The 15,151-nt window shown below is 38.9% G+C and overlaps 1 protein-coding gene across 3 annotated transcripts in view; it reads right to left on the bottom strand.

Annotated features, from left to right (window-relative positions):
* Positions 1–223: 223 nt before the first annotated feature.
* LOC144060242 (disco-interacting protein 2 homolog A-like) overlaps positions 224–15,151 on the bottom strand; it is an 81,401-nt gene continuing 66,473 nt past the window's right edge. For 2 of the 3 annotated variants that reach the window (XM_077579589.1, XM_077579590.1), the window contains 14 exons: positions 14,751–14,831; positions 14,304–14,421; positions 13,357–13,478; positions 12,995–13,106; positions 12,807–12,916; positions 12,582–12,712; positions 10,877–11,045; positions 10,530–10,700; positions 6,856–6,917; positions 6,332–6,389; positions 6,183–6,257; positions 4,662–4,836; positions 3,273–3,396; positions 224–3,177 (listed from right to left, as the gene is read on the bottom strand). In XM_077579589.1, the coding sequence (XP_077435715.1) occupies positions 2,925–3,177; positions 3,273–3,396; positions 4,662–4,836; positions 6,183–6,257; positions 6,332–6,389; positions 6,856–6,917; positions 10,530–10,700; positions 10,877–11,045; positions 12,582–12,712; positions 12,807–12,916; positions 12,995–13,106; positions 13,357–13,478; positions 14,304–14,421; positions 14,751–14,831 (1,761 nt within the window). In that variant the 3' untranslated portion in view covers positions 224–2,924. Of the gene's footprint in view, positions 3,178–3,272; positions 3,397–4,661; positions 4,837–6,182; positions 6,258–6,331; positions 6,390–6,855; positions 6,918–9,441; positions 9,472–10,529; positions 10,701–10,876; positions 11,046–12,581; positions 12,713–12,806; positions 12,917–12,994; positions 13,107–13,356; positions 13,479–14,303; positions 14,422–14,750; positions 14,832–15,151 lie in introns of all 3 variants that reach the window. The other variant, XM_077579591.1, reaches the window with a different exon arrangement.

Here is a 15,151-nt window from a genome sequence, read left to right as displayed (position 1 = left end):
TCTCAGCCTGGTCGGAAATGTTTTGACTTCAAAGGAATCTTTTTCCAACCAGCAACATTTTTTTTCCGTCACCAGGACCTGCGTGTAAGTAATACTTACTCCATGTGGTAAAATTATTTTGTCATTACGGGCGCTCACTCCTATCAATTTTTTATTTTTAAATGTTAAATGGTAGTGAGATGTGGGCCAGTGTCCCAAAACAGATTGTTTGACCACAACAATGTTAAGTTAAAATTGTTATTTTATTCATTAAGAAATCGTGTTATGAAAAATAATGACACCTTACCGTATAATGGACAAAACGTATTCCCACGTTAACAACACACGTGACATCTTTGCAGTCACCTGCGCAGAACGGTCCTCTGCTACTTTGTTTGCTTCCTGTTCATTTGTCCTATAAAAAGATCAACTTTATGTGTGTCCTTTTCCTCGCAATCTTGAGTCCATCTCAAGATTGTTTGCGAGGGACAATTTTCACATATTTAACAGTTTCAGTCTTTGTGTTACGTCTCCCTGCGTCACGTCCATTAGTCGTTTACGTCAAACCTGTACATACTTGCAGCATGCTCAAGGCCCGTTTCTGAGGCAAAGAAGCATAAAAACAACAAAACAAAACAAAATTCACGGGAATCGAGTCACATGCAACGTAGGCTATTTATCACTTGAACTTTTGGCACTGGAAACAAAAGTTGTGAACATTGTGCATCAAACTGCCTTTTGTCCATTAACGCACACATTTATCACAGTTGGTAGTATGGACAAGAAAGTATACTACACGCAAAAAGTTCAGGATGAACCACAAAGCACTATAACCTGTACAGGTCAACTGAATTTGACCTTCTCTAAACTTTTGATTTCACATGTCCATTGGTTACGTTTAGAGAAGGTCAAAATCTGGAGGGTCACAGTGCATTTTAGCTTCAAGGGGAAGTCAACCTATATGTGACCTCACTAGTCTAAACATGACATTCTAATACTACATTTGTGGAATAAGAGTTATGCAGCAAAATCCAGCTGTTTTTATCCATCTCAACGGGCGGCCATTTTTCCACTTGCTGTCGTCTGAATGAAGATGGCCTCCTTTGCTCAGGGCTCAGGCAACGACCAATCACAGCCCAGCTTCAGAAAACAGGTGAGCTGTGATTGGTGGTTTCCTGAGCAACTGTGATGTCATTTTCACACGACAGCAAGTGACAAAATGGTCGCCTTCTGATATGTATAAAAACGGCTGGATTTTGCTGCATAACTCTTATTCCAACGCAATATTAACTAAAATACTGTATTAAGACAAATTTTTTTGGGAGGGGTTGACTTCCCCTTTCATCCAGAAATTTTACCCAAAGTCCAGTATTACTTTTTGTGTGTAGTGTAATGGAGTGTGTTTTGATTGTTGAGGATCAAATAGACTGTGGATGTAATAGGAATAAGTTATTTTCAGGGGGTCTTCAATTTATGACGGTATCGACATTAGACACATTATCCTGTGGCGTGTTTTAAAAGCATATTTCCTACTCCCTACTGCTCGAAAAACGGTCGGTGCTGACAATACTAAATATTAAACATGCTCAATATTTACCATGGCAAATCCTTACAGGTGAGGTCAACGCAGAGTTGGGGCGAGCCTCGGACACTGATTGTGTTTCAAGATGCAGCGCTTATTAATGAGGCGACCTGGAGCTCAAATTCAGCAGCACGTTGTTACTTGTCTCCCAAGTCCTCACAATCAAACAGTTTTGCAAAGTAGTTAAGTTACTAGATGTGAAGTTAATCAAGCCTTTTCTACTGTGTACACTAATTATGACTTACAGTTGCATTTGCGTAGAAGGAATCCGTCAAAAAACTGAAGACCCCCTGTACTTCCTCTCTATCCGACAGCTGCCAAACTGGACCGAATGAAATTCTAACAGAGCTGGGGTAGAAAAACACTTAAGGCAAGGTCACCGCGTCCTTCCAAAGCCACAATCTTTACATCAGTCATATTGCATTGAGTTTACTTAGAAAAGTGGAACGAACAAAACAAATTATGAAGAAAAGTGAAAGAACAAAACAAGTTTTGAGAGAACATTTGTTATAGCATGGGCAGAACATTCCATGAACTGTTTCCTAAATGTGGTGTGCAATTGTTGACAGGCAAAAAAAAAAAAGGGAGTGCACGCCTTGGCTGCAACCTGCAGGGGCGCTGTTGATACAGTCAACTAGTTTGTCCTGAAGAACTACTTTGACAGACCTCCACTATGGCACAATTCTTCCCAGTATTATTCTGCAAAACTGGTGTCTAAACAGGAGCAGAACATTAAAAAAATAAAATAAAATGCCCATCCCTACTTTTAGAGTAGTTGAAATTTAGCGGATATGAAGCCAACATGCCCCTGCTCAAATGCCATGTTTTTGCGATTTATAACATGAAACCAAAATAAATACTTTCAAAAACTTCACCATAAATGGGACATATAACTTGTACAACTCTAGGTAAAAAAAAAATAAAATGAAAAGTTCAGTTGTTCTAGGAGGCTTTTCGTGACATTTCTGTAGTCATCTTAAATCAGCTGTGTTATCGTTGAAAGGTTGTTGTTTTTTCAGGACAATGGTACATAACAATTTTCACGGCCTTAAATACCACAATGGAACTAATCGTCATCGAGCGGAGAAAATGTGGAACAGCGTTAACTTTTCCTCACCAAACCTGGCATTTAACAGGGGTGTGTGGACTTTTCATATCCACCACACCTGGTGGATTGAGCTACAAACCCTCCTAACAACTTGGGTCACCATTGCTCTCTGTTAATTACTGCAACATATGCAAACGGTGACAATTGGGGACATAACAGAGGAGTCCCTTGTGGAAAATGGCAGCGCTACCGGTGTCACTCCTGGCCCGCAGCAGACAAAACGCTCCGGCGCGTGAATGGCGAGGAAGCGCCGCGTCACATGTTGTACGCCACGTATATGGGGTCCAGTTGGTCGGCCAGGAAGCCGTCTCGCAGGTGCATGCGTTGCTTCTCCCCTCTGGAGTTGATGGGGATGACGCCGGGGTCGACCACCACCACCACGCCCACGATGAGGTAGTGCTCCTCCAGCACCACGTTGGTGACCAGGGCCACCAGGTCCAGGGCCTCTTGCTCGGAGCCCTCCAGCTCCACCACCACCACGAGCAGGTTGGTCCAAGTGAACACGGCGCTGCGCACAAAACAGGAAGCAAGTTAATGTGTGTGTGTGTGTGTGTGACACGCACAAGCAGGGGAAATAATATGGATAGATCATTTTAACCTCACCATTCAGCTATGCTCTTATGGGAGCGGATGACGGAGGTCTCGATGTCAATCGGGTGGTACCTCATTCCCCTCAGCTCTAGGGTCTCATCCACAGAACCCACCACGTAGAGGGCGTCATGGCGCTCTTAAGACAATTTCACATACACTGTTTACTACAGAGTTCCTTTTACTATGGCCGCAACACAGCCCAAATTTGTCACTTGACAAATCACTACCTGGTACAGTAATAAAGTCGTATTTCAATTAAAATACATTTGCATGAAAAACACTTTTAGGCCATATAGAACTGAAGTAGATTGTACTTAATTCGAGTAAAACTAAATAAGTTGTGTCCAAGATGCTGTAAATTCTTGGTGGGAGAATCAGGTCAGGTTGCTAAAGTGACCTCTTTTTATGGCATGATAAAGGTGGTGGCGGCAATGCACCAAAAGTACCGGTATATGTCAACTGCCAAAAGAAAGTAGAATAAATAAATGCAAGCAGAAGAAAAATAAATAAGCCAAAGAACTGTAGTCAACTATTGTGTCTTCTTCCAAAATGCAAGGCGGAATTCTAGTCAAGGTAAGCAATTTTAAACTAAAAACAAAAACTCCTTTGCTGCTGTCAACATGGGGTGTGTTTGAAAATTTACTCTGAAGCCCTAAACTTCTACTCCACGGTGACTTATATATATATATATATATATTTGTCTTTAGATACCAGCAGGCGATTTTTTGGTGGTATCTATAATTATTAAATAAACGTTCTTGTTTATAATGTTTATCAATTTAGTGTAATTAAGTTTTATATATTTATAAACTTTAATATAAATTGGGGATGCGCGAGTACCAACACAGGGTATCAGTATCGGTACTGATACCAGCCTTATTTTAAGGTATCGGTACTGCTGACGGTGGCCGATACCAGAATCGGCCACTAGGTTTTGCAATCAGGAACTGAAATTAAGAGGAATAGAAAATTGCCATTAATTTCATGCGATTTTAAGGAAAAATACTATATTGGGATTTATAGGTCTTTCTTTATGGGCGGCGTGACTGAGCGGTAGAGTGGTTGTGGGTTCGATCCCATGTCGAAATATCCTTGAGCAAGATACTGAACCCCCAGTTGCTCCTGATGCTGCATCATCAGTGGGTGAATGAGTAGTCAAATGTAAAGTGCTTTGAGGGCCTTGTAAGGTGGAAAAGCGATACATAAATGAAGTACCATTTTACCATTCTTTAATATGATCTGTCATTTGTTGGGGGAGGAATTTTATGTACGAATGGTATCTGTATCGGTGACTACTCAAGAGTTAAATACCGGTATAGTTACCGGTGTATTTTCCCAGCGCACAGTGATTAGTAATCATTGATCTTGGAGAAAACACAGTCAGCAGGGGTTTATTCTCACCTCCGCTGGCATCCGTCAGTTCAGTGCGCCGCAGGAAGCCCAGGTAACCCGTCCTTGCCCACACTGTATGCGTATCCCCAAAGCTGAGCTTAGTGTTGAAGTGGTCCGCGTGCAGCGCTTCCTCTCCGTAGACGGTGTAGTAGCCCGTCGCATTGTGAGGACTGCTCACCCAGATCTAGTACACACACACACACAACCAAAAACAGCACATGGTTGTCATCATCAGGTTTGTCTGCGGTGTGTGGCTTGCGAAAGAGGAGAAAACAGGTTGTATATGATAGACATTTTTACAAGCAGGGTGGTATCCTTCACGAAAAGTCCATCACCACAATAAAATTGACGAGTTTGCGACCTCAACGTAATTACAAGCTAAGCTAATAATAATTAGCCTAGCTTTTTCAATTAACTTCGCTATCTTTATTATTATGGGACTGCTGCGAAGCAAGCAGGCACATATTGTTATTCTACCTAGGAAATGGGTTTATTATTATAGATTTTTTCCACAAAAATGCGGCCCGTACCGTAGATCGCACCGGGACAAATGAGGTATCAAACGATGCGGCTCGATCGGACTCGCTGCGGCATTACTTTTCTAGGAATTCCGACTTACCATGGCGACGCAATCCCCCAAAAAGTCCCCCAAAAAGTCCCATAGGAATGAATGGGAAATGGAAAGACAAAATCACACATCAAGCACCTTTTTCCAAGACACGCTGCGCGCGCATACGTTAACCCACCGATATGAATTTTAGCTCATTTTGTAGCATTTTTTCCCATCTTTAGCTCAGTGTCGAAATCTTTTTTAAGGAATGAAAGCTCTCCCACCTGTGCATGTTCAAAGACAGTGAGTGAAATAGCCTTCTTACATTGGTGTGTATTGCAAGTGCTAGAGTGAAGCAATTAACCTTAGAGTGACGGTAACTAAAAAAATGTATTTCCAAAATTTTCACTTCACTCAACTCGTCACCATGGCCACAATCTTTGCTCACTAGACATCAAATTCTCACATTTTGTAGTGGCAAGTCTCTTCTTTCAGACAAACTAACTTTTATTTGGCTAAGGTGTCATTTAGTACCTTTATTTTCACTTTAAGCGAGGACAAGTCGGACGAACTCGCCTATCTTTTCAATGTTAAATTCAGGCGCCTTTCTCTCTCCATTTCTGATAAATCATAAGTTTTCAACCTGCTCTCATTTGGTCATTTTTCATCCGATGAAAAAAATGAGAACATGCTGTTCAGCTCATTTACATTTTTTTAAATACATTTACAGGGACAGTGAGATACTTTTAGTTGATGTTGATTATGGTTAACTTCCACATTTCTTGAGCAATTCCACATTTCTTGACCGATTCCAGTCGTTTAAATTTTAAACTGTTCAGCTCATTTACAAGAGTCAGGAGTCCCATTCAAAATTTCCACGGGAATTTTTCTAGTTATTTATTAATTACTCTGGGTGCCTTGAAGCATGCTGCCTCCCACAGGTCAATTTTGCTACTACAGCAGGTGAAGTTGCAGCTCACCTCTCCGAGATGAGAATCTCCCAAGGGTCCTTTCGTCTCTGTGTTGGCAATAATCACCTTGACTCCAGGAAGTATCTGTAATCACAGCAGGATGACTCAGTGGAGTCTTCTGCAGTGTGTTCCAACGTGATTTTGGTGTGACACTGTACCTTGCCGGACTCCATCAGAGGCAAACTGTGCGGGGATCCCCTCTCAACCAGGCGAACCCTGAATGTGAGCCAAAAACACAATGACACATCTGCAGTTGCATAGCACATAATTGTGCCTTGTAGATAATCTTGAACAGTTCAGAATAAATATTGATCAAATTACAGGACGAAACAATAAAACACATCATACTCATAGATGCTAATTATTAAATGAATGTGTGGCAATCGCTACTGACGATGAAGTGCTAGTCAAACTTGGCTTACTCTGACCAACCAAATCAGAGGTCAGAAAAATGCAGATGTTATTGTGAGCCAGCTAGCTGGCCCTGTGAAGCAAATTTGAAATCTGATTGTTTAAAGAATGTGGTAATATAATTTCAGTTACACAGGACATCACTACTGATTTTGAAGGCCCTAGGCAATTAGATTGATATAGCAATGCGAAGAAATGAAGAGAGTAGAGAAAGGAGAGAGTAGTAGTTGTAAGTGTAGTGTAAGGTCAGTGCTTATGATAGACTTCCCACCTGTCATGTCGCAGAGCCCTCATGTCCACGTAAACTGTTGTGGGGTCCGGTCCCGCGGTGCCCTGAGGAACGACAAAGATGCACAAATGAGCTACATTCCAGTTGACGTCAATGCATCCTAATGGTTTGCCATTAACACTTTAAAGCGCACACATTGAAGTTGTCCGACAGTGACATTTCTAACCCCAGAAAACTATCGTAGGACTTTTTTTTCCCCAAAGATTTTAATTAGCATAAGGTTCATAATGAAGTTACAAAAGTAAATTATGGTTTTATTTCATTATTTTAAATGTAAAAAATGATTTTTATTTGCTGATCGCATGGCTCTATATATGAAGTTCCAAAAATTCGGAAAAAAAAAACACTCTAAGGAATAAATCACATGGTTCTACCAATTAGGAAATCTCAAGTTAGATGTTTTTCAAAAATGTTATTGACAAACACAAAAAGGCATTGGTATACATTTACAGTATTTCACTGGGGGAAAAAATCATTACATGGTCTTGTGGTTTTACTGTCTTATAAATGTCAAATTACTTTTTGTAAAATTCTAATTATTAATTTTATTAAGTTTACAAATTACATGGTGAGTTTTTTTCTTTCATTATTTATAAGCCTAATGTTTCAAAAAAAAAAATAATTCCCATGTCTTTGCCATGTTATACAGCCTAAAAGCTTAAGTTATTTTTCAAATAAACAATAAAAAAATTTTTTTTTAATCATAACCTAAAAATTTTATATTTTAAAATGTTCATTATCTGTTTCATTCATTGCTTGGGAGAAATCACATTGGTCTAATGTCTTATAAAATCTAAAGTTACTTTTAATTAATTAACTGAATTTAAACATTTAATTATTATCATTAAATTCTGATTAATTTCTTCTCAGTGGGATATATTTTTCTTTCACTAATATTTATTCTTTGTTGATTGGCTGGGAGAAATCCCTCAGTATTATAGTGAGGTGGTCGGCGTCCATTTTGACTCCAATTAATAAGTTTCCTTGCTCTCGTCAAGGGCTACATGAGAGCTTTTAAAAACAAGAAATTACCAACCAACAAGGGACATTTCCGACGGAGCAATTGCTTAAATTAAATGCAGCAACATGACTCGTCTACACGAAAACTCACACCCAAATTCAATTACTTTGATATTGAAATGAGTTTGCTTTGGAATTGTCATCCTTCTCACGCCTCTGTCAAGTGTTAATGCAAAGCACCAGCTAGCCATGAGGGTGAGTGATGGCCAACTGCAGGGTCCAAGCCAGCGCACGCGCGCACACACACACACACACACACACACACATACACATACGCACGCAGAGTTTAGCACAAAGATGAGCATTCATTCAGCATGGAATCACCTGGCCAAAGATTAGGATATGTCATCCGATAAAGCCATCGGTGTAATTAGACAGAAATCAAATAGTTGTTTTCATGATCAACCAAAAAGTCCAAACTGTGTGTGCAATGGGAATTTGCAATTTGGTCTCAAAGTAAAATTTTATTGTTTGCAAATTGCTGACCTTTTAACACTGGAGTGACGAAAAACAACTAAATATGTAAATTACAAACATATGGGCGATTCTTACATAAAAAATACAGTTTAATACTTTTACGTCATGGACCTATTTGCTGCTTTTCTTTTATTACATTTTTAATGATTAAATCGGTCACACTAATCCATCAATATTGTTAAGCAACTAATTACGGCTTAATTTTAGAAAAGCTAAAATAGCTACAGCTAGCCTGTAGTCAGAGGTGCATCCTGTACAACGAGTGGTACACATGCTCCCTCTAGTGGTACGTAAAAAAATAGTACTTTTCAGTTGTATTCATTTATATTTTTTGTTACAATACATTGGAATTTAATCTGTAAGAACTGTTTAGATTAAGATTGTTATTCAGATTAATGCGTTTACAATAATATTATATTTGTCGGAATGAAATCCCCTGTCTCGTTTTTGATGAATATTTAGGTCTACTACGATGATGGCGGTTCTTTGAGAGCCAAGTGTTTTTTTCAAATGGTACTTGGAGTAAAAAAAAATTCTGAACTACTGACCTAGATTACAATGGAAAGCTTTTTCATAAGGTTTTTTTTTTTTTAAAGTGAAACTTATTAGATCTATTACAAACAAGAGTATAATCATGATTATAAAGAAAATAAATATAAATAATCTAGTTAGGAGTTGGTCTTTTCAATCAAAATGTGCTTTATTGTGATGTGTATAATATGGGAGTTTCACGTTGAACCACTAAAATACATTAACTTTCCTATATGTATTTTAATTTTATATACACATGTAGTGGTTGACTTGTTGAAGTTCAAATATTACTGAAAATATTCCTCGATTCCTTGCTCTAATGTAAAGCAGCGCAGGCGGCATGAAGGCATCCGAGAGGCAGCCGATGCAGAGAGAATAGCAGACCTGGCCGCAAACAAGTTTGTAGCAAAATGGAGCTGATTTCTTGTCACGATAAAGAAAAAAACATGAAGGCAGAGACAAACACGCAGACACACACGCATGGAAAAACAGCAACAGCCCCCCCCAAAAGAGCAAGCAACCACTCTTGTCTGACAGTACCTGCTCCATCAGTTTCCCTAACCTGTTGGGCTGACGGGACACATAAATAAAATACATTTTTATGTGTTTATGTATACACGTGGACGCACACTCCAACACAACACATGCACACAAAACTAAACAAAGAAAGAATCCAGAGAGGAAATGAATTTAGACCCAAAATAATCACATTTAAACATTGGCACAGGATAGACAGTCACAACATTAGGTACACTTGCACAATCTAAAAATAATACCTAGACTTTGTTTAAAAAAAAAAAAAAAAGGTCCAGTCCAGCTATCACTAACACAAGATCATGTCTAAACTTTTTATAAATTTTTTTAGGGGTGTCAAAATGAATGTGTTAATTTTGAGTTAATTTAATGTTTCTTTAAGCCACTAATTCTTTTTAAACGCACGGTTAATGACTGCCCCTTACTTGAAAAGCCAGCAGTACTGGGAGAATTCCAATCGCAACTCAGCAGGCACATCCACGTGAAAATTTAGCAGTAATAAATTTAATAATAACGCATATATTTGTGGAGACTGGGGTCAAGCTGTATTTTACAATTTTAAAAATGTGGATCATTTGTAACTTCATGATTAGATAGCTGTTATTATGAAAAGAAAAATGCACTGAGCTGTCACCAATGTCTCACAAATGCAATTATGCCATCTAGTGGCAGGATAATGACCAACACAAATTAACATCAAACTTTTTAATTTTGACTGTATCAAGGACCAAAAGATGCAGACATATTTCTATTAGTTTTAACATTTTTTCCACTTTTATGTCAACAAGAGTATGAAAACTTAGAAAAAAGTATTTTATTGTACATTTAGAACAGATCTAAAATTTGCAATTAATCGTGAGTTAACTATTGAAGTCATGCGATTAATTATAAAAAAAAAAAAAAATTAATCACCTGACAACCCCTAATTTATTTATTTATTTTACTACCATTCTCGACAGCGTCAATCATAAGTGAGTGAGCATCTCAAGATTGTGCTGGTGTACCAAATGTTGTTGTACAGCTTTTCCGTGGAACAATTTCTCCCCATGCACGCAGTTAAGAAACAGGTCAAGTCCTGCCTGACGTATGCTAACCTGCAAACAGATGGCCACGTTCACCCTGCAGCCGAAGGTGGTGCTGACGGCGCGCGCCGAAAGCCCCAGGTCCTTGAAGATCTTGGAGAAGGACTGCGTGAGAGCTATGCGAGGCCTCTCTTCCGCTACCACCATGCACGTGCGCACACACGACAGGTTGACGTTCCGCAGCTGTACACGGGAAAAGAGTTACACATTTATTTCAATACTTAAGGAGACATGTTATTAAAAATGACTTTTTAATTTTTCAATTTGATAAAGAAGGCAAAAAACATGATAGAATTGATGAAAATGAGTTGTGTTTTCTTTATTTTCTTATATTTGATCTTGAAACGAGTCACACTCACCCGTAGTGCTTCCGTCTGCGAGCCCAGGCCTTTGGTGCACATTTCCATGACTGAGTAGGAGCAGAAAGTGACGCGCACTTTGTACTGGCTGACGGCGGCCAGCCAAACAGAAACGTTGCTTTCCAGTTCCAGAGGGGGAACCAGAATGGACTGGTGGCCAGAGTACACACTGCAACACACAAACATATATGGAGTGATATAAGACATACGGTCAATTTATAGAAACATGGTCTACGTATATAGAATTTTTTAACCTAATTCTGGTTACTTAATTCTGTCTGTTAGCGAGAGCCACTACATCGTGATAACTTACATTGATGTTTCTGCATTTGGCAATTTATTATTATATTATATTATTAGTATGGGACTTTTTTTAATGGGCTTTAGGTGAACTGATGAATACACACACACTCGCACGCATGCACGCACACACACACGCACATACACATACTCACCCACATACAAAAAAAAAAAAATATATATATATATATATATATATATATATGTGTATATGTATATATATGTATGTATATTTAAAAAATAATAATAATAAAAAAAACATTTATTAATTTTTTTTAATTTATTTGTTTTTTAAAAAAAAAGGAGAGCAATGATGATGTCAAATCGAATGAACAATACTGAGCTCCCCTGAAAAAAAAAAAAAAAAGACATACGGTCAATAAAGTAAACAGTAAAATTGTGATATGATGTATGGTAGGGCTGCTCGATTATGGGAAAAATAATAATTATGATTATTTTGGCAATAATTGAAATCATGATTATTCAAACGATTATTTTTTTCGGTACAAAACAAGAACATGTTTAAGCATTTAAAAATATTAAGAACAATTAAAAAAAAATAGAAACACTATAATTATGTAAGTTCCTTTATAATATACATTTATACTAATATATATTCATTTATTTATGTTGGCAAAAACTTGCATGTGCACTGTGGAGTAAGACGATCATTTATTTTTTTGGTACAAAACAAGAAAATGTTTAAACGTAAAAAACAAAAACAAAATATTAAGAGAAATAAGATTATTTGAAACACAATAAGTATGCAAGGAAAAAGGTGCAAATGTATATATACAGTACAGGCCAAAAGTTTGGACACGCCTTCTCATTCAATACATTTGCTTTATTTTCATGACTATGTACATTGTAGAATCTCACTGAAGGCATCAAAACAAACACATGTGGAGTTATGTACTCAAAAAAAGGTGACAATAATAAAATAAGTCCATCAATAAATAGTCACCCTTTTCTCTGATTACTTTCTTGCACATTCTTGGCATTTTCTCGATGACCTTCAAAAGGTAAGTCAGTCATCTGAAAGGGTTATTCAACAGTCTTTAAGGAGTTTTTAGCGGTAAGAATGCCAAGAGTATGCAAAAACGGAACCAGGGGCAAAAGATGGCTTTTTTGAAGAATCTATAATATAAAACATGTTTTCAGTTATTTCACCTTTTTTTTTTGTTAAATACATAACTACACATCAGTTCATACATAGTTTTGATGCCTTCAGTAAGAATCTACAAAGTAACCTGTCATGTGTCCAAACTTTTGGCCTGTACTGTATAAACAACTCAAAAATTTGTATTAATAATCTTTTTTTTTACGATTATGCTGATTTTGTAATTGTGGAGTTGTAATTGAATTTCAATTACTTGCACAGCCCTAATGTATGACAATGGCTCACCTGCACAGGCACCAGAGAGCGAAGCCCAGGCCGCAATATGGGTCCAGACAGATGGCTATCTGGCGAGAAGGGTAAAGCTCACACTGCAGCTTGATGGAGCGGCACAAGGCACCAGTGGCTGCATGGGACATCTAATAGACCAAATGAGATTCAGCCATACCATAAAGACAATTTGTAAAAATGAAAAATAAAATAAAAACAATCCTTAGTATCTCCAGCACCCACCTTGACTCCTGCTAGGATGCCCGTGGTGGAAACGCTAAAGTCAAGGTATGCTAACATCTCTGGAGTTGGGGGCTTGTAAATCTGAGGGCTTTTCTTCCTGGGGAGGTCATCTGAATCGACAAATTTAGAACTCAAATTTGTCAGCGGGAGAACATGAAGTAAAAGCGTCCGTGTGTATTGTAGCTCACCTGTGTCAAGGACCATTGGCCAGCTCTTGACGTCCACTGCAGCGGCGGCCTCTTTGGATTTCAGTAGCTTCATTATTGCTTGAGTGGTCAAGATGCACACTGACTTACTGACCTGTAACACATGGATAGACCACTGACTGCATCGTGCTTCATGTAAATAAAGCTACAGTAAGTGTGAATTGTAAAATGGACTATGTAGTAAAAAAAAAACAACCTGTAGTAATCAATAGTCTATATTTCAGCAGTTGAGAATGAAATACCACTACCACCACTGGCCATTCTTTACCACCCACACACGCACGAGTCATCTTGAAAAAGGCATTGTCTTTAATAATTTTTTTTCCCAACCCCGGTCGACTTACCTCAACAATCATCTTGACGGTGGGAAGGGTGGTGGCCAGGTTCTGCGGATGTGGCGGTCTGACCGTCACTGGGACACAGCCAGCATACAAGCAGCCATAGAAGGTGGCAATAAGGTCGATCCCTGCGCAGAAACAAAGCCACTTAAGCGACGTTCACACTGCAGACAAATGCGACCCAGATCGGATTTTTTTTTCTCCCCCAAATGGGACCTGTATCCGACTTTTTTATGTCAGTCTTAACAGCTCAGTTCACATTTTTTTCCTATTTGACCTAGGTCACTTTCATGTGTGGTCCCAGATCGGATACGTATCCGAATTTTTGCAATGCCACCGCAGTCTGAATGGCCAGGTCGCATATATCCGAGACGTAAGTGAATCAGCAAAGTTGTTTCGAGTAATAGTAGTGACTTTATATTAGACTTTAATTTAATCCCACTTGAAACATAAAGTTGACACTTGTGATGATATTAGTAATTTACTCATTTATTTATGCGCGGCAATGACGTGACTTCATCGTCAGGAGTGAGAAAAAGGAGAGGTTCTCCGTGAGATGGGGAGCTCAAACAGGCTCTCCGCATTTTCACAAATTATTATTTCTATCTTCTCCCCTCACTCTGTAGATATGAGATGGTAAAAATATGAGCCCCGACAAAACGTTGGACCATACGTATTTACTTCCGCAAACACAGCGTTGTGAGTGACGTTTTTTCTTCTTCTGCGCATGCGGGTCACTTTTGGGACACATATGTTCACACAGCAGAAAGGCAGAGGTCGCAATTAATAGGTAATGTGAACACTTACTCCTAAAAAAAAATTCGGATGTCACCCCAAAAACGGAATTGAGCATTAAGACATGCAGTGTGAACATAGCTTTACTGCTTTCACAGGCTGTTGAGATGACTGATTATATTAAAAAAAGAGGAGCCTCAAGGCTCTGTTGTGAATACCTGGCGTGTAGACAAGTGCGACGTGGTCACCGGTGTTGAGACGTCCCATCAGGGCTGCGGCCACCCGCTCGGCCCGCTTGTGGAGCTGTAGGCAGGACGCCGCACTCGCCACCGTGCCCTAAAGAAGCACGTGGCAAATGTGTCAACGCAGCCATGTCGGGTCCTAATACACACGCTACAGTCTGAGTCTGAATCAGTGATCCACTTTGCCATCACGGATAACCTTACACATCACATCACAAATGATATGCATTGATGCGTACATGCTGAGTGAAATCACGATCAATTGAAGTTGCTACGGCCATGGTAGTGCCTTAAAAGCCAGCCAATCATGGGACAGCACTGTAGCGGAATTCATACACTTTGAATTATATTATGTAATTTATTCAAATATAAGACTTGCTTTTCATTTGAGAGCTGAGATAGTAATTGGATGTCCTGAGGTACCTTGGCATTGAGAACAAGGAACAGCTGATGGTCCGGAGTGGCCTGCGCTCTCCACTGTAGCACATCTTGAATGTAGAGGAACTAGCAGGGCCAGGAACCATGGACACATATAGAGACAACAGTGACTTAAAATATATAGATCGGGGTAGGATTTTTTTTTTAACCTTTGCCTTACATGCATGAATGATGACAACTTCTTGGTAGTGTGTTATTGACTCTTTTATGCAATTTAAGTTTTTTGTCGTTGTTGTTGTTGTTGTTGCATTTTAACATACTGTACTACTGTTGGAAAATTCAACCTCACTACAGCGGACAGGGATTCAACACTTGTTCACACTGGTCTGCAATTATCATAAATAAAGAATTTAAAGTGGAAGTCAACCTTAATAACTTCTTGATAA

This window comes from Vanacampus margaritifer, chromosome 11, assembly GCF_051991255.1.
Source record: "Vanacampus margaritifer isolate UIUO_Vmar chromosome 11, RoL_Vmar_1.0, whole genome shotgun sequence".
Taxonomy (NCBI): domain Eukaryota; kingdom Metazoa; phylum Chordata; class Actinopteri; order Syngnathiformes; family Syngnathidae; genus Vanacampus; species Vanacampus margaritifer.
The sequence above is the reverse complement of the archived record's forward strand: the minus strand, read 5'-3'. Positions and strand labels throughout refer to the sequence as shown.